Source organism: Gymnodraco acuticeps, unplaced genomic scaffold, assembly GCF_902827175.1.
Source record: "Gymnodraco acuticeps unplaced genomic scaffold, fGymAcu1.1, whole genome shotgun sequence".
Lineage (NCBI taxonomy): Eukaryota > Metazoa > Chordata > Actinopteri > Perciformes > Bathydraconidae > Gymnodraco > Gymnodraco acuticeps.
In genome coordinates, this window is record NW_022992232.1 from 459,605 (window position 1) to 485,491 (window position 25,887).

The 25,887-nt window shown below is 39.9% G+C and overlaps 1 protein-coding gene across 1 annotated transcript in view; it reads left to right on the forward strand.

Annotated features, from left to right (window-relative positions):
- tmem104 (transmembrane protein 104) overlaps positions 1 to 25,887 on the forward strand; it is a 101,566-nt gene that overhangs the window by 52,930 nt on the left and 22,749 nt on the right. The window contains exon 9 of the mRNA XM_034206207.1: positions 22,755 to 22,848. Coding sequence (XP_034062098.1) covers positions 22,755 to 22,848 — 94 coding nt within the window. The remainder of the gene's footprint in view (positions 1 to 22,754; positions 22,849 to 25,887) is intronic.

Below are 25,887 nucleotides of genomic sequence, written 5' to 3' on the forward strand. Positions count from 1 at the left end.
CCGTTTGCCTAATAGTGCTCTGGCTCCCAACACCCACCTGTCTCCAATATATACAATTACACCAGGTGCTCTAATCACCCAGTGCCCAAACCATGCCTTCAAAATAAAAGCATATAAACTACTTTAACTTATGACACTAACTAAGAATACATATAAATAAATGATAATAATAAACACTATAAACAGCAAGAAAATAAATGTTAAACTATTAAATAGTATAAAGAGATATATATATATATATATATAGCTCCAATAATTCATATGAAACAGAACTGTAAGCATATTTTCTTTTTCTTTATGGATATTTTACAAATCATTCCACTTTTAAACTGTATTCTTGTTTATTAATAACAACTTTTTTTTACTGTCATATAGCATTTTATACCTATTTTTCATTTATTCTCTTATTTTTGTATAACTATAATGATCATATAAAGGTGTGCCTTTACCTCACTGAGCTGAGGTTATTTGAGCCTCTCAGTCTGACAGGAGAGAGCTCTCTTTCACCTGGTTGTAGAAAAAGCTCCTTTTATATTCGTTAGCATAGCTAGCTAACCAGATGCTAATAACAACAATCCTCGGTACCGCTCTCTCTCTCGCTCAAACAAAATGGGCTCGTGCCAAACACACACACAGCCGAGCTTGAATGACTCACAAAGACCCAGAACTACTTGTACTGTAATATATCCTGTTATTTTCTATGGTGTTATTATATGATGAGTATGACAGATGCCACTGGGCTTACAACTAAAGACACAGCCACGCAAAAACTGCGGCATTTCAACTAATTATGCTTAATGCAATTTTTGAAGTGCCGGAGCGGCGTTCCGGTGCTCTCAGTCAGCCCTACATCCCTGTCAGACGAGACATATACCACGTGATGACACGTTAGGCTTGTGTTATGTTCAAGGAACCTGACCTTGGCCAGGAAAAACAGGTACTCGCTTGTTTAATTATTTTGCGGTCTAGATTTTTTGAATTTTTCTTTTTTTTGCGTGTGTATTATAAATTACCTCGAGGGCCGTATTAAATGGTTTCGCGGACCGTATACGGCCCGGAGGCCGGAGGTTCCCCTCCCCTGGATTAGAGTAACGTTATCACATTGTTATATTGTAAAATATGACCGGTCAAACCATTTTTTTATTTCATCCACATTTATGCTAATGATGTCTGCTTGATGGAGATGTTCACTGGTGAGTAATGACGCTGACGGTGGACTCTCTTTCATCCTGACAAACGTATATTTCCAATATGGTTTTTACGGCATATAGTCTTGCCTCCAAGGCTGAGCCCCCCCCCCCCCCTATCCCACAATCATGTTTATCTTTGTCTTACTTCCCTTTGCTCCCTGCTGTGTTCAGTGAATCAGTTGACTTCTTACTGCTATCTTAAGGGTTTTTATGTATGTCTTGGGCTTTTATGACCTGTTTTATGCTGTTTCTATTCCATACAGTACCATTGTGGTCAGGTTATCCTCACGTCTTTTATCATACATGTCACAACCAAGGCGATGAATTGCCCCATAATATCCAATATTACATTGCTTTGTGTGTATGATGTAGTTCTAGTGCGTGTTTTCTTCAGCATTTGTCATTTTATTTTGTTTTGCATCATATAGATAAACTATTGTCTTCAAATCTTAATAATCTTTTTAAGGCTTTGATTAATCTTGATCACACACTCAACCACACGGTGAGTCATTTCAAGGTAGTGTATACTTCGTTAATTTCTCTCTGCTGATTAATTTGGATCAGTGCTAATGAAAAGCAAAGCAAATTGTTGATGTGCTCTGGGAATGTGAGCAATATCTTAATTTCAGTTAAACAGTCTGCTTCTGCATTGCCCGACTCTATACTTCGCACATTGGAGGTCTCAACTCAAGGTCTTAATTCAAGTTAAATGATGCATGCACTTGTAGAGGACTTGAATTATGGCAGTTTTCTGTTGATGAAGTAGCAGTCTGGATCTGTGTTTAAAATGGGGTAGAGATGTCTGCATTGCAACTGCATACGTTTCTGTAGTGAGTTCCATCCTGGTATTAATTACAGCTGGCATTTATGTGGGCAATACAGCTTGTCTAGAGGCAATGTTTAAGTATATAAGGTTTTATGTATCTCAAATCCTCGTCTTGTTTTTTTTTAAATTATTTCGTAACATCTAATCATCTGAAAACTAGATGTATAGGGTTTCCTCTGGAACAACTGGAGAAATATTCACACATTAATCAAATATAAAATTGTTCTTTAGTAGAAATTAGTTGAGATGTATGAGAAAATTACCATGTTGGGTTAGGCTAGCTTGCCAGCTCTGTTGTGATTTGTCAACCGCTTAGAGATGTCCCGCCCCAAAAAGCACAATAGGGCCGCTTTAATGACTGAGGCAGTTGTCGTCTTTCCATGATAATAAGATGAAATGCCCTTGTTTTATTTAGCTCGCCACATGACGGATGATGATGATGGATTTATCGCTCATAACATTCATTTGCGTTCAGTAATCACGACACCAGCAATATTTGAAAAAAAAAATCTCAAGAGTTTTGGTCAAAATATGTGTGCAAAATCTAGCGGAAATGACTCAATTAGTCAAAAACAGTTTGAGATGCGCCGCAGGCTAAAGTAAGTTTGATAAACACCAGCTGGACACATGATCTTTATTGAATTCAAATGAGTTTATCCTGGAGGAAACCCTTAGATAAATGTGAGTATATTCCTTCATCCTTCTGAGCCCCCTTTGCTTTACTTTAGTGATGTGTCGGTCACGAATGAGCCGTTTTTAAAAAAAAAATTTTATTAAGTAATACAAGACAGAATGATATTATGATCTCCGCCCTACGGGTGCTCCGTGCATGCAGTCAGTGACATGTAATATCCAAGGATTAGAGACTGTTGGATGCTGCTGTTTTGAGCATTGCAATATATTTATTTTCATTGTTATTTATTTATGATTATTTTTAGGCTCAGCAAAGATTTGTTGTCAGTTTGTATAGGTGTTGCTATCTGCTTTTTTTAAGCGTGGTTCTACAATCAGAGAGTTACAAGGGTCTGTAAATGCAATGAAAACAATTGGCCACAGCAAATCATTTATATTAAAATGTAATTTTTACTTTTGAATACTTCAGTAAAAAGGATGTATTGAATAATTTAAGTGATATATGTGTGTACACATATACATCATTAGTCAAAACAGGGCTACATTTGATTGAATTATAAAAGGTATATTTCGCAGATAAACCTATTAACCCCGCCCCCTTAAAAAAAACGGCTCTTTTGAACGGCTCTCGCAAAGGAACGGAGCCATAAGATCCGGCTCCCTTCAAAGAGCCATAATTCCCTTCACTACTTCACTTAATCAGCAGAATGATTACTTTTAAGTGCTTTTCTTTTTACCGCTGTAACAATGGAACATATCACTAATTCCCAATAATTAATAAACCTGAAGCGGCACTATTTTCAGTTTGGAATAAAGATTAAAATCCGAAACAAATGGTGGGGGATCTTGGGACTGTAGGGATTGGGAATAGTAATCTGTTTTTTTCTGTTGGATTGTGGGGGGAAGATTATCAGGGTCCAGGCTGGACCACCGCATGGCACCACAGGGCACATTTCTCTGTAGGGTGACCTTTGCTCGCCTTCTGGGACTTCTATCATTGACCTTCTTTTGCGACACCATCTTAAATCAACCAAACTGAGCAGTGGTTTCACAATTCTCCAGTGCCTGACAGCTTGGCAGTCATGTACAAAGCGTTCATTTGGCTCTCTTGGATATCAATTCTGCTACAACGACGTCCAAGGGCTTGAGGACATCTGTGCCATCACAGTATTTGGCCCACACTATTAAAAAGACCCAAAAATATGTTGATTAATTACTAAAATGGGAACGGACGGTCAAGGGTTGATTTACTTGGATGAAGAACCAACGCAGCATGCGGCTTCAACGAAATGCTCACATATGGGGCCCTTATTGAGACCAGTGGATTGGTTTGTGAGCTTTGAGTGACGCAATCTAATGCCAATTAAATGCCTCTATACTCTCAGAATTCTGTCATCCTTGCAAATCCAAAACACTGGTCTTTATATACTTTGAAAGTGATTGACAGCTACAGCCCGGGCTGCCAGTTGGTGGTGGGTTTTCACCATTATTGAGATCATTCACCATATCTAAACCCCCGTTAATCTCTTATTCTCAAATTATAACCTTGCAGCGTCACAGACTGCGCTGGGAAAGTTTTTGAGAAATGATGTTTTTTGTAAATTTGTTGAACTTTTCCTCTTAATAGAAAGACATTTGAGGATGACATGCAACAAAGGGCTTGTGCCTGACTCAAGCTAGGAATCTTTTGGTTACACGGTCATGTCAAGATTTCAAGGCAGGAAATATGGCAATGATACATTTATTTCCCAGGCTCCTCCAACAATGCAGGTTAATATATATATATAGGACATAAAACAAATAAAACCAATCAAATATTACAATAAATAACAGAATAGAAATAAAAGATGTGCATGTAAATACAAATACAATGGAAATAGTTCAAGAAGAGTCTATACACACGTAAATGGAGTATGATGATATGATAAATAAATTGCAAGATGCAAACAGATGAATGTTTATGGTGGCACTTAACAGAATTCCGGTGTGTAATAGTCTCTGGCCTGTGGGATGAAATTGTCTCTGAATCGGGTGGTTTTAGTCCTGATGCTGCGGTATCGCCTGCTGCAGCAGACAGAACAGTTTGTTGCTGGGGTGATGTTTTTTTTGGTAATCCTGTGGGCTGGCAGTAGAGGTCCTGCATGGATGGCAGCTCCATCCTGGTGGTGTTCAGGGTCCTAAACAAGGCGTGTAGGACAGAGAGTGAATACACATACTATACAGATGTGATTTTGGAACATTGAACAATGTAAATCTATTCTAGTAGACCTCAACAATGGCATTATGATCAGTAGAAATGGCCATGACATGGGACCTTTAACATACAACATAGGAATTACACTCGGAAGCTACAGAGTTAAACGTACAATCTTTCGTCTACATTTTGTATGAGGCCTGGACCCTTAAAGTAGGGTTGCCAGAAACTGACCATGATCAAAATCGATTATTCGGCAGCCCTGGCGAATAATAATCGATTATTCGACCGACCCCCCCCCCCCCGCGGGAGAGAGAAAAAAAAAACTCAGACAAAAGGAATTCCGTTGTTTTCTTTACTGGAACATGTTTAACAGTACATGATGTTGGTTTATTTTTTGTTATTTTCTAAAGTGCCTGTCATTGCCTTTATTTGGAGATGCGCTATGCGCACACAATGTATTTATTGCAATGCTGCCATTATTAAATACAGGCTACAGCTTGTATTAATAATAGCAGCATTGCAATAAATATTATTATAGCAATTTATTTATTGCACTGCTATTATTAATACAGGCTGTAGCCTGTATTATTAATAATGGCAGCATTGCAATAAATAAATTGTGCTCGCATCGCGCATCTTCAAATGGATACACTCAAAACGCTTTGTTGAGGTTGAGCTGTGATAGACCAACGTCTTTTCGCAGAGCTTGCATTTAACTTCCTTTGGACATGTAAGTTCGAAGTAGTTCCACGAGGAGGAACTCTTTTTACCTGCCGCTTTGTTCATCTTTAGTCGCAGGTGTGAGGGAGAGGGGGGGGCGGGGTCGGTGTGTAGCGTGCTGCAGTCTGCTCTGCACGCAGGCTTCCTCCAAGTTTACAGTAAAACAAACTGGTGGTGTGACCAATGGCCATTTACAATTATTAATACTATTACTATTATTAGCATTAGTCTATATTTTGGTTGAAACTAAGCCAGAAAAAAAAAAAAAACATAAATAATAATAAAAAAATATATAAATAAAATCGATTTTTAAAAATAATATTCGATTATGGAGACTGTAACGAATAATCGAATAATCACTGGCATCCCTACCTTAAAGAGGACATATGCTCATATTCAGTGTTCATATTTATTTTTCTCTCTACTGTGACATGTCTCCATGCTTTAATGTTCAAAAAGCTCTTTATTTTCTCATACTGCCTGTGCTGCAGCACCTCTTTTCACCCTCTGTCTGAAACCAGAGCCCAGTCTGCTCTGTTGTGATTGGTCAACCGTTTAGATATGTCCCGCCACTTAGCCTATCATGTACAATGTGATTGGGCACTGGCCAATAGAAACGCAAGTGTTTTATAGTGATGTCATTATGTTAGGGAAGTAAAACATTGAGTCCAATGGAAGCATTTCATAAAGAAGCAATGTACATTTTGAAAAGCAATACACAGCTCTGAAAAAAATTCAAAGACCACTGCAAAATTATCAGTTTCTCTGGTTTTTTACTATTCATAGTGTTAGAGAAATGTTGTCAGTAGATATTTTACTCAGTGTTGGAATGCAACAGACACTGGAATGGAATGGCTGCCATATGTGTAGAGATTGAGGTAAAAAATGTTGGAATGGTCCCTTACATTTTCCAGAGCTGTATTATATGTCTGTATATTAATTCCACTACAGGAGAGACTTTGTCTTCTGCAATTAGGCAGAAAAAAAATATCTGCGTGTATCAGTTTTGCATCATAAACGCCAGAATAAGTTAGATGTTAGAACATATTGGCATCTTGGCAAAAAAATCGAATGTTGTGATTCCCTAATATTTTACACAATCAGTTAGATTTATATCAACTTAGTAAAATCAGCTAAAATATGCCTTTCCATTTGTATTACTCTGCTGTATAATAAGGAGTTGTGCTTATGCAAAAACTAAGAGTTTTGTTGAGGATACTTTTCTGTTTGCACTCACCACTGCTTGCATTTTGTGCGGATTTTCTATTTTCTTTTCTTCTGTTGGAAGCTTCTTGCATCCGCTCCTGGCTAATTATAAGTCATGGGACCGTAATTTTTGTAGATAAAGACTTTTGCCATGATAACATTTCTATGACCTCCTCAGAACAGCTTGGCCTTCCAACAGCACAAGCCCTTTATATGCGTTCTGTAAAGGACTGAGTGGCTTTATAGCATCACAGGCATGGTTATACTAGAATCTTTTTTCCTATTGTTTGCCAATGCGACTTCATTCAGTTTCCTCTAAATAGAGGTAGATCTCAGTGTTTGTATCCATCACTGCTTTTGTCCCCTTTTGCAGTTTCTCTCCACAGACTCACCGCATCTTATGTTTCACTGAAGGGTGTGATTGCAGCAGGCAAGGTGGCTGTTGCTCAAAGTGTTGTCTCATACAGAAGAGAAGAACTGTCTGATGAACGTCTTTGTTGTCAACAGTGAAATGGTCGTAGTTGATTAGTGGGCTGCAGCAAAGAGGAGGGGAAGGGGGGAAAGGATCTAGCCAAAATTGATTCATGCCACTTTTCTCCTGACAGAATCTGTTTTAGTTTATTGAGACATTTATTAAACGTAGCATGAAACGTAAGCACTTTCTGTAGCGAAGGAACGAGAAAGCAGATACAAATCTGAATGTCGGCCTAGCAAGCAAGATTGGGATGAAATTGCTAGAAACGCCTGAACAAAGTATTAAATGAATAAATGCATTTGAACCAAGTATCTTTCAATCCGTCCACGATATGAATCTCTAGTTACATTCATCTCTTTTTATGCTGATTTATGCCCCTGCTGAGGTGGACCATGGATACTAGTTCTTAGAATGTACTTTGTGATATTAATATAACTGCTGCTGTTTGAAATAGGACAACATCGAGCAAATTTAGCTGAATGATTATTTTTTTAGAGTCATGCTTTCAACTATCGTAATATTTCGCACATGAAGGGATGAATGTGTTCTATAATTGTACACATCAGGGAGTCTGAAGTGCAAAACAAATGCCCTCCGTATCGCAGCAGCATGTATAACCGCAATCATGTTAAGTTCTCAGCACCAACATTATGGGCCATTTTGCATCACTTCCACAAAATCACATATCGGGGACCAACAAAATGGCATTTTGACAAAACAGTTGTGCTAAGAAGAAGCAATCTACATGTGTTGATGTTCCTCACTGTTTGATTCCTCAGTTGTTGAAGTACAAAGCCCAGTATATTCAGAAAGATCGTTTTTTAACAAATAAAAACAAGATTCTGGGTTATATCCAGTCTTGGGGAGTAATGGATTACATGTACCAGGAATACGTAATTAGGAAAAGAGTAACTGTATTCCTTTACAGTTAGATAAAGAAAGATATCAATCAGATTACTGTTATATTTTCAAACATTGGGGATGACCAGCAGGAATATAGTGCTACTAAAAAGAGAGAGCATATTGTGTTTTTGATAGTACATTTCTTGGTTTCTTATTTTCTAATGTTACATTGTTCTGCTGTCTTACATACTAAAAACATTGTGTGTTTATTTGTATTTGCAGTGCTGTGGAACAGTGCACAACCTGAATTAATTAATTAATTAATGCAACAGGCATACTTGGAGGAGTGTTGACTTAAGAAAAGCAAGAGGATCAAATTCCTTTTGATATTTTCATTTAAAACCACTTGGAAATTAAGGGTTCTTCAGTATTATGCTATATTTAAGAATGTATCTTCAACTAGCACAACCTTTTCTTCCTTGTTTGTCCCTTAGCAGAACATACTGAAAGTGCACAATGGCATTTTTCTTTTTTTAAAGGTGTAAAGTGTGATATCCTGTTGGCCGTGTTTCTAGGGACTCTACCAGTCTTTTGCCCTGCTCCGTTTGGTCATGTCAACTATCCGGGGCTGAGTCACTCTACAGCACATGGCATCTGATTCCTTTATAAACGCCCACACACGCTTCCTCTTTTTATTTTCCATTCCCATGCTCCCTGTCATAGGCCCAATTCCAATCGGGCAGCTAAACCTCTCCCTACCTACTTTGACTCTGTTCGGTTGAGGGTCCGCAATATTATCTCACACCAATAAGCGGGAAGTGGAATTGTGTAATTAAATCCTCCAACAACAAGTCATCAATGATGGCTTACCGTCGGCCTTTATTGAGCACTTGCAACGGCGATTTGAATCCTTAATGGAAAATCAACCAATCGTCAATCAATAAAATACAAACATTTATCCCATGCAAAAATTAGGTTTTATGAAAGTTACACCATATTAGAATCAAATAATTGTTTATATACAGTAAACATAAGTTGAAGTAAAAGTGTGCAATAAAAGTCCTTATAACCAGGGGTGCACATAACTTTTTTGCCCTGGTTCTCAAAGGAGCACCTGGAGATGGTGCTTTGTACGCATCCTTAAAATGAAATAAACCGGACCTTTTGAGGGGTACTTGACTTTATGAACGGGGTGCGCTAGTGAGCACGCAGCAGGGTTACTGTGCGGAGTGCATAAAGCAGACCCTTAACGCGATAGCGAGGGGTAGAGCGAGGGATCGCAGATGCCGTCGTGCTCGCGGACGGATTAAAACAATTAAACCTAAATAGCTCGCGAATTATACTTTGGCGGCCGTTAATATACCTGGGCGGCCCCCCCCAAGTAAAGTCTATGTGTGGGAAACCCTGCTATCTTACCAGTTCTTATGGAACTCGCAACTATCTCTCTTCTCTCTTAAGAGAACGTTAAAAACATAGTTGATGGAATCCTTGTTGAAGGAAATGTTGGATGAGATGGATAAGTTTGCCGAACAGTCCAGCAGCAATTGATGGAAACATTGGTGTTGATCCTAGTGCAGCCATGTTTCTGTGAGTCACATTAAAATACACACTTCATTTTTAATCTCCACTCGATCCGCTTTTGGCTTCATGCGCCACTGAGCAAATCTCAGAGGAATTAATGGGGTTCCGACTCCGACACTGTATCCAATCCTTTTCTGTACCCTCTTCCTTTTTCCAGAGGACTAAACCTACTGTCTCTAATGTGGGAGAACATACTTCCTCTGATGTTTAGTTGATGTCCTCATTCCTCATGTCCAGTTAAGAGACTATCTAGATGATTTAGCTCATTAACTTCAGGTCTTTTACACATAGCATTAGGGAAGCCAGCCATTTCCCCAAGAAGTTAATGGTTTTTGTAGTCCACATCACAGTGAGAGTCTGGTTTTAAAATGATAAATGTTAAAGTAAATCTAACGAAACGTATAAAAACCCACAATTGTAGGAATTTTCAGAGTCACTGTGATAAAATGTAGCCATTTACTTTACATGAAAAACCTGTTAAGTCTAGTCCACATCTTTATAATTTCTCACACAACATAAATTGAGTTGTTGCTGGCTGAGATCTATTGCGGCTGTTGAGGAGAAATAAATCTTTCCCTTACCTGGGATTGATTTTTCTTCTGTGTTGCTCTTTGATTGTGAGAAACATTTCCTGGTAGTAATGAAAAAAGCTGAACACGATCTGAAATGTTTGGTCGCTTATCTACCAAAATAACAGAAAAATAACACAAAAGACCAAAATGGGGGACATAAACACAACGCAACTCCCCAGAAGCTGCAATGTTGTCTTTGTTGGTTGGCTTTCTCTGTAATGAAGAAAGTGTTGCAGTAATTTATTTCCCAAGTGTTCTTGTGTTGCCCTAGTTGTTGAGATTCACTTGAGCAGTCTATTGTCCTCAGGCTGTTGTTTGGTATTGAGTTTTATGGGAGGACGTAAGCTCTTGGAGGTGCAGACTTGATTCATGAGTGGTCCAGAAACTGTTGTGAAATTCATCAGCCCTTAGCCCTCAGGGATATTACTATCTCGGCCCCACCGGGCTGGATTCTGACCTGGCATTAAGATCTGTCTCTTTCAGCTGATATGTAGCCTAAGTATCTTAAAAGCGTTACAAATGAACTATCTGGACTTTTTGACCACTGAATGTTCTCCTTCGCTGGAACAAAGGCTACAAAAGTGTATTCAGACCCATATGATTGGTTAGCTGGCCGGCTCTTTTGTGATTGGTCAACAGCTTTTAGAGGTCTTATATGTGTCGGAGCGCTAGCCAATAGAATTGCTAGTATTACATAGTGATGTCCCCACTCTGGAGGGATCTCAGGGATTTTAGTCAGCAGACTATTTACATTTACCAAAACCTATAACACGCTACACGGAAGGGAGACTCAAAAAGCACAATAGGGCCTGTTTAATTCCCCAAAATGTTAATTCATTCAGTTTGAATGCTGTTTTGCTACCTCTAAAATAAAAACAATTCTGAGTAACCACAGTAGATGTCACTCTATTTGTGTATTCTAAACATTGTTAAGCCCTTTGAGAATGAAAACATGTTGTGCTACAGACTATTTATGCAAAGCGTAGTAACCTTGTGAAAACTGATGCACTATACATAATATAAAGTAGGATTTGTAGATAAACACGTATTGTTCTTAAACTAATGGCGCGTTTCCACTGCAGCGGGTAGCCCCGTTTAAACGTCCTTAACCGTCCTCAAGCGGCCAGGCCGGTTTTTGGTGGCGTTTCCATATAGCCTAGTACCGGCCAGCGGGTACTTTTTCCTTCTTTTTCCGGCCTCATAAAATCGTGGTTCCCTCAGACCAGGGCCAGGGCTGAACTAGTGACGTCAACACTCTCGACTGCTGATTGATCAGAGAGAATCGTCACAAGATTGCGCGCGAGTTCATCCCTAGCGGCGCATATATATATATCTAGAAGCAAGCTTGCAGCATTTTTATAAACAGCATTTTGTAAACGGATGAGCTACAAAAATGGCTACGTCTAATAAGAAAAGCACACCGTGGTCGACCGAGGAGGTGGCGACGACGTTCCTACATCTCATTGGGGATGATCAAATCCAGCGGGAGCTCGACGGAACAACTCGAAATGTGAACAAAAACAAAGCCGATCGCCCCACCTACACTGCGTTGCTACCCCAGGTCCTAAACTGTAATGGAAATGCGCCACGGCCTGGGCCGGCCAGCGAGGCAGCCCGAGGCCAGAGCGAGGACGCTTAGGGACGCTTAAACGGGGCTACCCCGCTGCAGTGGAAACGCGCCATAAGACATAGGAAAGATTCTGAATTCAGCTCTGGTATTGGCAGGTAAAGAAAAAGGATCTGCAAATCTGCCAAAAAGTCACCATATAATGCTAAAAACGTTAAACATTCAAGCCCAAGAAAATATGAAATAATAATATTTATGGATTAGAGATAGTGCTGCGTACCTGGACTCACATTCGGGTTCAGGTCCGGACTTATAAGTCCGGACCTGAACCCATGGCTTGTGTTAAGTTGTGTGAGTAACTAAAGTGAACTTATTGTGAGCTAATTATCAATTAAAAATTAACTCATAATCAACTCAAATTCAAACTCATCAGGTTTATTGTGCTCCCTTCCAACTTGTGTCTACATTTCTCTACAAAGTACAAATGTAAAAAAAAAACGTTTTGCCACTTAGTCTACAAATGACTTATGACAGCAACTACAGTGAACTACGACAAAGTTCAAACATTTATTTCATTTACCAAACTAAAGTAACCAAACAGTCCCTGAGCTGACTGAGCCTAAATCCCTAAAACGTTGCTGAAAGGTAGAGTGTAGAGTAGTAGACTATACGCATTACACTGTTACACACCTACTATACAGTATAGACTACATTGTAGTGACTGTACAGTCAGAGTGTACTGTACTGTCTGTACACCATGTATTTTCTACAACTCTACATGTGTACATTATACAGTACATACTACATAAATAGTGATGTACATACATACTGTTAGAAATTAAAATCAATGTTGATATGGTGTAATTTTGAATTAAATACACTATTTAATTTAAATCAGTTTTATTCTGAAAAAACCGGAAGTTCACACTATTAACTTAATACTTTTATTCTGAAAATTCTTCACTTACGGTTAGCATTAGCATGTGGCGAAATGCTACGTTTTCAAACCGTGAATCGAAGGTGAAATGACATGTGATGTTGTACACTGAGCACACTGGGATTAGCACTCATTTATTGACGCTGAATAACGTTTATTAGGGAATGTTTAAATAACCACAGACACCAGAATATACGTAAGTGCTAGTTTTTTTGCGAGTCCAAGTACCGGTTCCCGACTTTCCGGTTTTAACCGGACTTGAACCGAAACTTTTTACAAGTCCAGTACCGGTTCGGCGTACCGGTACGCAGCACTAATTAGAGACATACATTTTTTGGTGCTATTATTTAGGAAAAGTATGTGCAAGATGAGTCTATAACAACAGCAACAAAACAAAAAAATAGATTATATTAGAGCTTAATAATTATTATAATAATAATACATTTATTTTGGGGGGCGTCTTTCATAACACCCAAGGACACCTTAGGGGCAATATAGGGAACAATTAAAACAGTGGATTTAGTGAAGTATCAGCCGGGGTAAGACAAGACAAACAACAGGAAATGGACTATAGAAGGGTTAGGACAAAAGGACACGGGGTACAGTTTATAAAGAAAATGCCAGTTTGAACAGGTGGGTTTTGAGTAGGATTGGGTATCGTTTGAATTTCCACGATTCTGATTCCGATTCTACTTTACGATTCCGGTTCTTAACGGTTCTCAATTCCGATTCTTTGAGGGGCAGGGTAAAAAAATTATACACAGACAGTGGCAGAACTTCAGTGTTAGTATTATTAGATCTCAGTGCTGCGTTTGACACTGTTGACCACAGCATATTACTAGACCGACGGGAAAACTGGGTGGGACTTTCGGAAACAGTTCTAAATTGGTTTGAATCCTACTTAAAGGACAGAAACAACTTTGTTTCTATAGGTAAATACACATCTGAGTTGACACAAATATGACATGTGGGGTTCCTCAAGGCTCCATCTTGGGGCCTCTTCTCTTTAACATCTACATGCTACCACTGGCTCAGATAATGAAAAACAACAAAATAAGTTACCATAGCTATGCAGATGACACACACATTTACGTAACAATTTCACCAGGAGACTATGCTCCAATTCAAACACTGAGTAAGTGCATTGAACAAATCAATGACTGGATGTGTCAGAACTTTCTCCAATTAAACAAAGATAAAACTGAGGTAATGTTTTTTGGAGCCAAGGCAGAACGTATAAAAGTTAGCGCTGAGCTTCAGTGTGCAATGTTCAAAACAACAGATAAAGCCAGAAATCTAGGTGTAGTCATGGACTCTGACCTGAGTTTCAACAGTCACATTAAAAACAGTTACTAAATCAGCCTACTATCACCTAAAGAATATATCTAGGATTAAAAGACTAATGTCACAGCAGGATTTGGAAAAACTTGTCCATGCTTTTATCTTCAGTAGACTCGACTACTGCAATGGTGTCTTCACAGGTCTCACTAAAAAATCTATTAGAAAGCTGCAGCTGATTCAGAACGCCGCTGCTCGAGTCCTCACTAACACTAAGAAAGTGGATCACATCACTCCTGTTCTGAAGTCTTTACACTGGCTTCCTGTGTGTCAAAGAATAGATTTCAAAAATATTGCTACTGGTTTATAAAGCACTGAATGGTTTAGGCCCAAAATACATTACTGACCTCCTGCTAAATTATGAACCATCCAGATCTCTCAGGTCTTCAGGGACTGGTCAGCTTTCTGTCCCCAGAGTCAGAACTAAACATGGAGAAGCAGCGTTCAGTTATTATGCTCCAAATATCTGGAACAAACTCCCAGAAACCTGCAGGTCCGCTGCAACTCTTACTACTTTTAAATCCAGGCTGAAGACTTTTCTTTTTGTCGCTGCTTTTAATTGAACTATTCATATCTTAAACTGCACTGTAACTTTTATCCATGTATTTTTTCTTTTAATGTTTCTTTTATTAGCTTTTCTTTTAAATGACTGATTTTAAATGCCCTTTTCTTAATGTCTTTCATTTTTTGTAAAGCACTTTGAATTGCCTTGTGTTGAAAAGTGCTATATAAATAAACTTGCCTTACATGCGTCTTCCACCAAAAAAAATTACATTTATTCGAGAAACTTTTACACAGGTTAGTTTACAGTAATATTCACATTAATCAGTCTGTTTATATTCACTGCTATGTAACTGTAACCTGAGAATCACTGAACCTATAACAGTGCAACAGTCTAACTTTTAAAGGAAACCCCCCCCCCCCCCCCCCCCCATTTAAAAACAGTTCTTGTTGAGAAAAACAAGCATATCTGCCTTCTCAGGCATACCGGGAAGAAATGTTTGAACATTTTAAAGTAAAATGCTTCAATCTGTTTGTGAATTGTGATCAAAACGTTTGAGACCCACTGAGATAACTTAAGACTAAAGTGAACTATCTAAACACTCAAGAGTCCTTTACCTCACTGAGCTGTAGTAATCAGCCACTCAGTCTGACTGGAGAGGACTCCATATGTGTAGGAAAAATCTTCTTCTTCCGTTAGAGCAGCTAGCACCAGATGCTAATAACAACAGCGCGTACCGGTGCACCCTCCCTCTCTCCCTCGCTCGCTCCCACGCTCACTCGCACTTTGGCTGTGAGCTGCGGGTGCCAGATAAGCCAACATCCCCCATTTTCATCACTTACAGCACCCATCGTACAGGGCAAATGAAAAGTGTAACCGGGATGAAAAGGGTGTTACATTTACTTAATTATGAATATTGTTACATTAAGGCCGAACATTAGGATGAGCACCAACGGTCAAAACATTTTTTTTCCTCCCAGAGCTGTCAGCGCAGCGCCTCCACAGATCTGGCGCCCTAGGCGAAGATCGCCAGTGCGACGGGCCGGCCCTGGTCTCAGGTTACGCTGTAGGAAGTGTAGGTACAACGCTACATTTCCCGCCCCGCTGCAGTCATACAGTAGGCTACGGAGAGCGGCGAGAAACAATTCCTCAGGTATCGAAAAGCGGAACCGAAATTCACATGTCTAAATGATGCCGTTGGAATCGAAATGTTGGAACCGGTTCCGAACCGGAACCGGTTCTCGGTACCCAACCCTAGTTTTGAGTTGGGTTTTGAATGTTGTTATGGAATCAGACTGTTGGATGTGTAGTGGCAGGGAGTTCCAGAGTCTGGGAGCCGAGCAGCTGAAAGCTCGAGCACCCATGGTTTTGAGGCGAGAGCTTGGGACGGTGAGAAGTCCTACGGACGAAGAGCGGAAGGTGCGGGAGGGGGTGTACTCCTGAAGGAGGTCGGTGATGTAGATGGGGGCAAGGTTATGGAGAGCTTTATAAGTGAGTAGAAGGTTTTTGTAGTCAATACGGTAGCGTACAGGAAGCCAGTGTAGCTGAGTGAGAATGGGGGTGATGTGGTCGGATGAGTTGGTGCGGGTGATGATCCGGGCAGCAGAGTTCTGGATTATTTGCAGTCTATTGAGGAGTTTGATGGGAAGGCCAGTCAGAAGTGCATTGCAGTAATCAATCCGGGATGTGACGAATGAGTGGACCAGGATTTCATTGCTGGGTTGGGACAGAGATGAGCGGAGTCTGGAGATGTTCCGAAGATGAAAGAAGGCGGTATGGGTGATGTTTTTTATGTGTGGTGCGAATGAGAGGGAGCCGTCCAGAATGACACGGAGGCTTTTCACTTGGGCAGCGAATGGTATGGGGAAGCCGTCGATGGTGATGTTTGGTGCTGGGGTGTTATGTGACTTGGTGAGGGTGGATTTGGAGCCGATGAGCAGGGCCTCAGTTTTGCTACTGTTAAGCTTCAGGAGGTTCCTGCTCATCCAGCTCCTGATGTCCTCAAGGCAGGTGGTGAGGGAGGTTGGGGGCAGGGCAGTAGTGGGTTTGGAGCAGTGGTTCTCAAACTTTATCATACCAAGGACCACTTAACCAATAAAAAAACACTCGCGGACCACCTAACTCCACAAATATCCAAAAACACATCGTTTTTTACAAATCGCCTGAAAATGGTACAAACAAGTGGCAACATGTGTGATGAAGGTGTTTATCTGGGCTATATCATGCAATTTAAACTTAAGCTCGTTCCATTGCGGAGATATTCCCGCAAGAGTGCGAAAAACTTAAATAAATGTATTTATTTTAAATGTGAAATTTTACCAAGAAACTCACGGACCACTAGGGGGCGCTCACGGACCACCAGTGGTCCGCGGACCACACTTTGAGAAGCACTGGTTTGGAGGAAATGTAGACCTGTGTGTCGTCGGCGAAGCAGTGAAAATTAACCTCATGGTGAATAGGAGTGGACCCAGTACTGACCCCTCGGGGACACCCAGTGAAATAGCACTTTCTTGTGACTTGTGATTACTGAGTTGTACAAACTGTTGTCTGTCAGTGAGGTATGATGAGAACCAGTAGAGTGCAACACCAGTGATCCCAATGCCAGCCAGGCGGTCCAGGAGTATTGGGTGAGAGATGGTATCGAATGCAGCGCTGAGGTCAAGGAGGATGAGGATGGTGAGAAGTCCAGAGTCAGCGGCACGGAGGAGGTCGTTGGTGATTTTAACCAGGGCTGTTTCAGTACTGTGTTTTTGGCAGAAACCAGATTGGAAGGGATCATGGAGGTTGTTTTTGTCAAGATGGGACTGAAGCTGTGCGGCAACCACCCTCTCAAGGGTCTTGGAAATTAAGGGTAGGTTGGAGATGGGCCTGTAGTGGTTTAGATCGGCTGGGTCAGTACCAGGTTTTTTGAGGTTGGGAGTGATTGCAGCCAGTTTGAGGGAGGTGGGTACAATTCCAGAGGTGAGGGAGGAGTTAATTATGTCAGTGATCATGGGTGATATAGCTGGTAGGCAAGCCTTGACCAGGGTGGTGGGAAGAGGATCAAGCTGACAGGTGGTGGTTTTAGCTTTAAGGATGAGCTCTGAGATGGTGTATTCCGATGCTGGGGTGAAGATGGAGAGGGAGCTGATGAGTGATGGACCAGTGGTAGCCATCCAGGGTGGATCAGTTGAGGAGGTGCATGCTGAGGCCAGCTCTAGGTGAATGATGTTCAATTTTGGAGTGAAAAAATTGCAGAAAGTCAGTACATTGGTCAATGGAGATATCTGGAGGGAGGGTTTGAGGAGGCTGAAAGAGGTGACTGACTGTGGAGAAAATAACTCTGTTGTTACCAGTGCTGATGAAGTTGGAGTAATATGAGGATTTGGCATTGGAAAGCGCGTTCTTGTAGAGGTGAAGATGATCCGAGTACATTTGTGTGTGAACTGAGCGTCCGGTGCTTTTGCACAGCCGCTCCAGTCGGCGGCCAGTTGTTTTGAGCGTGTGTTAATATTTTCCATATTTGGTCAACATGCCTCAAGAGCTTCTTCAGAAGAAGAACCACACAGCATTTTTTTTTACCAATGAATATATAGCCTTAAATATATCTGTCATGCTTTCATTGACAAAGTGATCTTTAATCAAAATGCAAGGCTATTGAGAATAAAAACTGTGTTCTGAAACAAAACAACATGTATTTTCTTCTTCAGACACATCTCTCTTCATAATGCTTCATTCATTACCGCCAATAGGTGTTGCAGATTTATGATTTGGCTAGATCCTGAGCTGCACTTTACCAAGATGACAGCTGGTAATGCTTTTAATGTATAGACCTGCAGGCATCATCATTATTCAGCAGAATTAAAGGTTACGTTTCTTCCCCCTCTCACTTCTTCATACAGATACTCCAGCTGCACAACTGGAAGTAATCTCTTGCTGTGTCCGAAATCACTCCCTTGTTCCCTCATTAATTAGATCAAACAATGGACGCGCTCTGTAGGATGCTGTTGGACACCTTCAGATACTTTTAAATCAACGTTTTGCACCACCAATACTGATTTACAGCATAGATGAGCAAATTTAAAAACAGGCTCTCACGATGGACTCAAATTTGAGTTTTGTACCTTGTACATTATCCCGTTTTTTACACAGCTACATACTAAACTAGAGAATGCAATTCCTGAAGAAATTGCATGTGGGAATGATTTATGCTGATGCTGAATTGCTATGCTGAAGTGTAATGTGTTAGAAGAAAGTGAAGAATTTAGATTGAAATGATACATGAACACTGGGGGCTTGAATGTGTGATAAGAGAAGAAAATAGTAAAAAGGCTTGGAAAAGCAGCAGAATATTTAAACTGCAATTTTTTTTTTTAACCAACTTGATTGCGAATGATCTGTCGCCATGCCAACGGCATTTGATGACATCCCATAATACGCTTAGATGCGTTGATGGCTGCATTGTTACCAAACCTGTGAAGTTTTGGGCCGTTTGGAGCATTTTCACTGAAGTTATGAGAAAACCGTGTTTCATGGTGAACATTGTGTTGCCATGGCAACGGCATTTGAAGAAATCTCAAAACTGTCCGTAGATGTCTTCACGGCTGGACTGTTATCACACATGTGAAGTTTGAGCACTTTTTGAACATTTTCATAGGAGTTAATGTATAGCGACATCGTCTTTTATGGCGAGGGATGCGTTTCCATGGAAACGGCATATGATGACACCCCATAATTGACGTAGAGCTGTTGAGGGCTGGACCGTTAACCATTATCTGAAGTCTGCTGCTCTGAGCATGTCAGTTGGAGTTATGACATCATCGTGTTCTATAACACAGGTGTTTATATTTGAGCTAACGAGGTGTCCAGAGATCAAAGGTTTCCATTGTTCTGAATGAGAGATAAACCTCTTACATGTGAACGTTTTGTTGAAGAACCGTAAAAGATATCGGTGAAATTTCAAAGCGTGAAGCATCTCAAGGACCTTGAGTATATGAAGTGTGCTTTTTGTGTACTTTCGGGTTAATAATGTGGCCTTTTTGGCAGATTAACTAAATGTGTGCGGCTGCTGCTGTGAGGAAATATCAGCCTGAAATTACAATGGGCTTTAATGGAGACATGTTGAAAGTTTTTGTCACTTCATGCCCTCAAGAGGCATTTTGTTTAATTATTTGTCATTTTTCAAGCTACGAGATGTTTTCCTACGTTTGTCATGAAAAATGATGTCTCAGGAATGTAGGGTTTGGGAATTATGGCAGTTTTAAAAAAAAAATATGAAGGCAAATTTCAAGATTTCCTACAGCTGTGACATTACGCACTCTAGTTAATGTTAAAATCGGAAGAAGGCCTCTGTACCAAGGTCTGAACAATGTTTAATATCTCTAAAAGCAAGAATCAGATTGAAAAGTTGTGTTACACGAATAATGTCAGAAAGATGTGTAACATTTTAAAGTTGCAATGAAGTTTCTGAGTGAAAGTATGAAGGAACAGTTAGCAGTTGAAGTCGCATGAAGATTGTTCAAGTCTGAAGATTTTCTCCATTGACATCAATGGTTAAAAATGTGATGAATGATGGGATGTATCTCTGGAATTATGAAAGTCATGAATGATAAAAGTAATAGCACTTGATTCCCGACCGAGCTGAACGTTTTGATATTTGAACGGAGTTTCTGCGATGTTCAATGTGGGAGCTGAAGACCGGCAAAATAACGGGCGGAATAAAATTAAATAATTTTGTGCGTAGAAAAACAGATAGTGGGAATGCTGTTAACAGCATTCCCACTAAATAAACCAACAACTTGACGCATACAATTGCTTTAAAATGATTTTATTGATTTAAAAATGATCGTTCCGCTGTGACTGACAAAAATAGTGCGTAACAACAGCTGGAACTTCGGCGACAGTAACGTAACTTAAAACGGCAGCACTGATGGAAGTTTTTCTGCCAAAGCTGATGAAAATTGCTTATAGTAGCGTCCTCCTTAGCAATGGTCTTCTCTCCCTAGCAGCGATCTGCTTAAAAAAATAGCAGACCTCTTGAATGTCCATATTGACCAATCAGAATCAAGTATTGAAATAAGCAGTGTAATAATGAAAATTGTTTGCACATTGGCAAACATGAGTGCTTAAAATATTAGTATGATATTATCAAAGGACATTCAATTTGTATTTATATTTATATATTCCTGACTGATTGATGATTCATAGTTATGAAAACTCTGAAAGATTGTTTTGCAATGTTAAAGGTTATGCCAGGTGCATTTTGCCTTTATTTATTAGGACAGATTGGAATTAGGGGAAAAGAGGTGTATGACGTGCTACACAAGTTGGGATGCAGTCATTAGGCATGTGCTTTAACCACTGAAATAATACAGTGTCCAATATTCTTATATTCAACTTGCATTACTGGCTTATTTTAATGTTTGAAATGTTTTGGTCTTTCTTTATTACTATCATTATGCATCAAAACAACGAGGCAAATTCCATGTATGTGAAACCCACTTGTCAATACACCCGATTTCACACACTGACCTGAAGGCTTATCCTTCCCTCACACTGGTGTGTCTGGATGGGTCCCTGGTTGAAACCCTGCAGGCTGCTCCAGATGAAATGGCACACGAGTGACTGCCCCTGAGATCACATGCCACTCAAAGTGTGCAGTCAGACCTGAGAGTGTCAGGTGAGGAGGAGGAGGGGGAGGCGTGAGGGGACTGATGGAATTGGAGCTACAGTAGCTGGGACTGTATCTGATTGCAGCTCTTGATAAAGAAAAGTATCTGATAGGCAATCAGAGTTGAGGGCTGAGAGGATTTGAACATTTTTGGTGGACTGTGGATTGGAGCAGCTCTTAATCTGGTCGCCTATCTTTGAGAGGGCTGATGGGATTGTGACACCTGATGTGTCTCCACTGGCCTTTTAAAACCACATGTCAGGGAAGTAAAAGTAACACAAAGTGGGATAATGTGACAATGTTGACGGCAGGTTGTTTTTCCAATGTATTGATCTTTGTTTAACCTTTAAAATGGTAACAAATGGTTCATCACAATTTCTTAATGCCAAAGGAAAAGCCTTCAAATAAATTGTTTTCTGCAATCAAAAGTAAAAAAAAACTGAACAGTAATTTTGAGTAAATACAGTCTCAGAAACCTTTTGATTACAAATAATGTCAATTGTAGGATTGTACACTTCATGATAATATATATTTGCATTTATGCCGTCAAGGCATTTAATGACATTTTACTGTTATTTCTTCGGTTTTTCAGTGTTTCTTCTCTTATTATTAGATAGTAAAGAAAGGTCATCACTTCAAACCTGTTTTCTTACATGAAGATGCATTTGTTTCCCGTCATTTAGCTGACAAAGCGACTTACAATAAGTGCGTTCGACCAACAAAATACAAACTTGAGGAAAACAGAATCATATAAGTACATCAGGCTTCATAGAGCAAAAACATTTCAAGTGCTACTCAACTGGCTTTAGATAAGCCAGCCCTTTATTAGTATATAAGTGCTTTGTTTATAGTTCTAGTGGAGTCGAAAGAGATGAGTTTTCAGTCTGCGCCGGAAGGTGTGTAAGCTATCTGCTGTCCTGATGTCAATGGGGAGCTCATTCTACCATTTTGGAGCCAGGATAACAAACCCACGTGTTTTTGCTGATGGGAACTTAATTACCTCCTATAAGGGGATTATTTTTCTGCTGGGTTTCTCTGTCTGTCGGCCTTTAAAGAATTTACATCTTCATGGAACTTGGTGGAAGGGTGTGGTATGGGAAAGAGACAAAACCATTAGATTTTGGATGCATCCAAATGACAGGGGTGATACACAAAATATGTTCCACTTGAAGATTTTCAAAGAGTTACAGACTGGAAATATTAACTTAATGCTCCCTTGAAAAGTCATAGAAATCTTTGTTTCACATTTCATCATTTCAGAAGATCCATTCATGTATTTATATATAAATACTGAAAAAAATGGCGTCAATGCTGTTTTTGCATTAAAGCAATAAGCCTTTTAACACGCCAGAGTCAGAGGAACAACTTCTCAACTCTGTCAATAGGAACATCTGAGGAACATTTGAACGCAGCATTGGTGTGTGTTCTCTGAGTACCATTCTAGTTAAAAGGGGAATTTAAGCCGTTTTGAATTATACATGATTGTAATCTAAATGTTTTCTCTGTCCCTTCCTGCAGTCCGTCTTCATTCTTTTTTTGGCGCCTTTCACCTTCTTCAATGCCCAGAAGACCAAATATCTCCAGATTCTCACCTCACTGATGCGCTGGATTGGTAAGAATAAACTAATCCTCACTAACACTGAATACTCAGTTTACATTTATTTAAGATTTTGACTCCTTCACACATCAGGGTTTTCTTTACGTTTCACCCGTCTCCCTCAATTCAAATTATTTTGTTTCTTTCCGCTTACTCTTTTTCTAGCAAAAAGTATTTCCATTTTCTCAGGTGTCTACCCCCGTTGTCTTTTATCCCTTCCTCCCTCCCTGCCCCGGCTGTGTGGCTGCTGCTCCCAGGTCTGTCCATCATGGTTGGGTCCTGCTCTGTGTCTTTGATTCCCATCTCCTCTCATTCCTCAGCCTGACAGGCTTGACAGCCCGTCCCAAGCTTGATTGGACCGTCACTCACAGGGCGACGGGCGAAAATAAACCGCTGGTCCTGGGCCCTGCTGTTAAAATCACAACACCACTGAATCATGGCGCACTGCCGCTCGCTAGCCCGCATAAACAACACACAATCACAGCAGCATCCGTATACTGCCCCCCGGCTGGCTGGCTGGCTAAATTACACCGGGATTATTGAGCTGCACCCTCGTCCGTCTTTACCCTCCCATGGCGTATTTGACGGATTTTGTTGCTTTTGCTGAACTCTGATTTAAGATTACTCCAAGGCTTCCTCCAGATTCAAGTGATATGACAAAAAATGGCATATGATTCCAGTGTTTCCCCTACAGTATATACAAATAGTGGCGGCGCAGCGCCGCTGCTGAAATATGCGCGCTGCTGCTAGGGTAGCGCCAGCCAGGTACTTTTTATTAAAATAATAATAAGTGGCGGCCCCGACACACACACACCAGAGAACACCAGTACCGGCGCTGTTGTTATTAGAATCTGGTGCTAGCTGCGCTAACGGATATAAGAATTAGATGTTTCTACAACCAGGGTGGAGGAGAGCTCTCCTGTCAGACTGAGAGGCTCAGTGAGGTAAAGGACTCTCCGAGTGTTTTAGATGAGTTCATTTTAGTCTAAGTTATCTCAGTGGGTCTCAAACGTTTTGACCACAAATTATGTAAACACATATTTCCAAGGCACTCCTTTATAATTATTAGGATAAATAAAAACAGGTTTGAAATCATTCCAATGTATACTATAGGACAGTAAACCAAAACTATCGTTTAAAGTTGGAGAGATACAAAAATATGCATAAATAAATGTTAACAAGGTAAAATAAGATATGAATGAACAACAAAAATAAAATAAGTTACATTTATTTGTTATTGGCTATGGTAGGTTATTGGTTATGTTCACATACTTATTTGATTATTAAAATGTAAACCGATCTTTTTTATATGGGTGTTTTAGAGTTGTACCCCCTAGATCAGGTCTCTAGTAATGTGTGCTTAAAGTGCACCAGATTGAAGCATTTTACTTTAAAATGTTCAAAAAAAATCTCCCCGGGGGAGCATACCCCCGGACCCCCCTAGAGGATGTGATGTCCTTCCCCAATTCAAACATATTCATACAATATTTAATACATTTGAAGCCATTTTGACGTATATTACCTATGTCAATACATTTCTGTTTTTGTAGTGTATTTGTCTTTTGTAGAGATTTTTCATTTATTCTTTATATATAAAATCTCGTCTAGGGCAGCAAATTGGCTAGAACCGGCCCTGGTACTAGGCTTCAAGAGCCTTTCTTGTGCTGGCAGACACATAGAAACAAATTGGCGGGGCGCACTTCGCACGCACTAAAAAATTCCACGCGCTCCGCGCTCACATTTTGCTCTAGCAGTATGCTTTGGTTCATTGTCCTGCTGTAAGGTGGACCTCTGTCCAGCCTCAAATCATTGGTAGGCTGCAATACATTTCAACAACTTAGATTGCACACAGGTTGACTTTATTTAACCAATTATTTAACGCTGAAGGTCATTGTTGGGGCTTCATAGCAAAGGGGATGAATACATATGAACACACTTCTTTTCAGTTTATTTCTTTATAATAAAAAATTAAAACAAGCTTATTCTTTGTTTTTAATTCCCCATTTTTTTTTGTGGGTGGATCACATAACATCTAAATTAAAATCAATGCAGGTTTTAATGCAACAAAATAGGAAAAACACCAAGTGGAGTTAATACTTTTGCAAGGCACTGTATTTTGCAAGAATGTAATTGTAGTACACATATCAATATGATGAAGAAATAATAACATACTCATACGATTAGTAAAAAACCTGAATAAATGCTTTGGCAAGTGTGCAAGTGTGCTTGCAAGCAGAAACACTTTAAAATGCTTGTTTTTTCAATGATCATTCGAAGGGGGAATTAACTTCATCATCATATAGACATTAAAAAGTGGGCACTTGCCATGCCATTAACTGTCTGTGGTTTCTACACATACATTTATAAACAATGGATTTTCTCCAGTCCAAAAATTATGTAGTGATGACATTTTGGACCGACATGGATGTAAACTGTGACTAGACCGGTTGACGGAGGAATACAGCTGAAGGGTACTTCTAGTTTTCAGTTTTTTTTCTCCATTAGTCTGACTCAATCAGTGTTGGCTTAGTGACATACTAATGATGGAAAACATCATTAAAATAAATGACATTGAGAAGACAGGTAATTAGCCAAGCCCATAATTTCCCTCTCTATCAAACTCACCCCTGCACTGTTAGATTAAGCAAGAGCACCGATGATCCGAATAGAAATGAAAACGCCATGCATCATACAAACTTTCTGTGAACATAATTTGGTTTATCCTAAATCAACATAGTGAAATAACTGTGTAACAACAGTTTGAGTCATAGATTGTTAGTTTAATGTTTCTGGAGGAGCTGCTACTCTGGGATAAGAGTAAATATTATAGCGGGATGGCACTGTGTCTTAAGGTGTGTGTTTTTTATTGGACAGCTAAAAGTAATGTAAAGTAGTGTTCTGCTCTCCAAGGTGCTGTCACACACTGAAGGAAACAGCCCCAGTATTTCTCTAAAGTACTCCCCTGTTAACATGCGGATCACAAACTGTGCCTTTAGATCAAATGCTTGACAGTTAAAGGTGTGTTTACAGGTGTTGTAGTGCAGCTGTGAATAA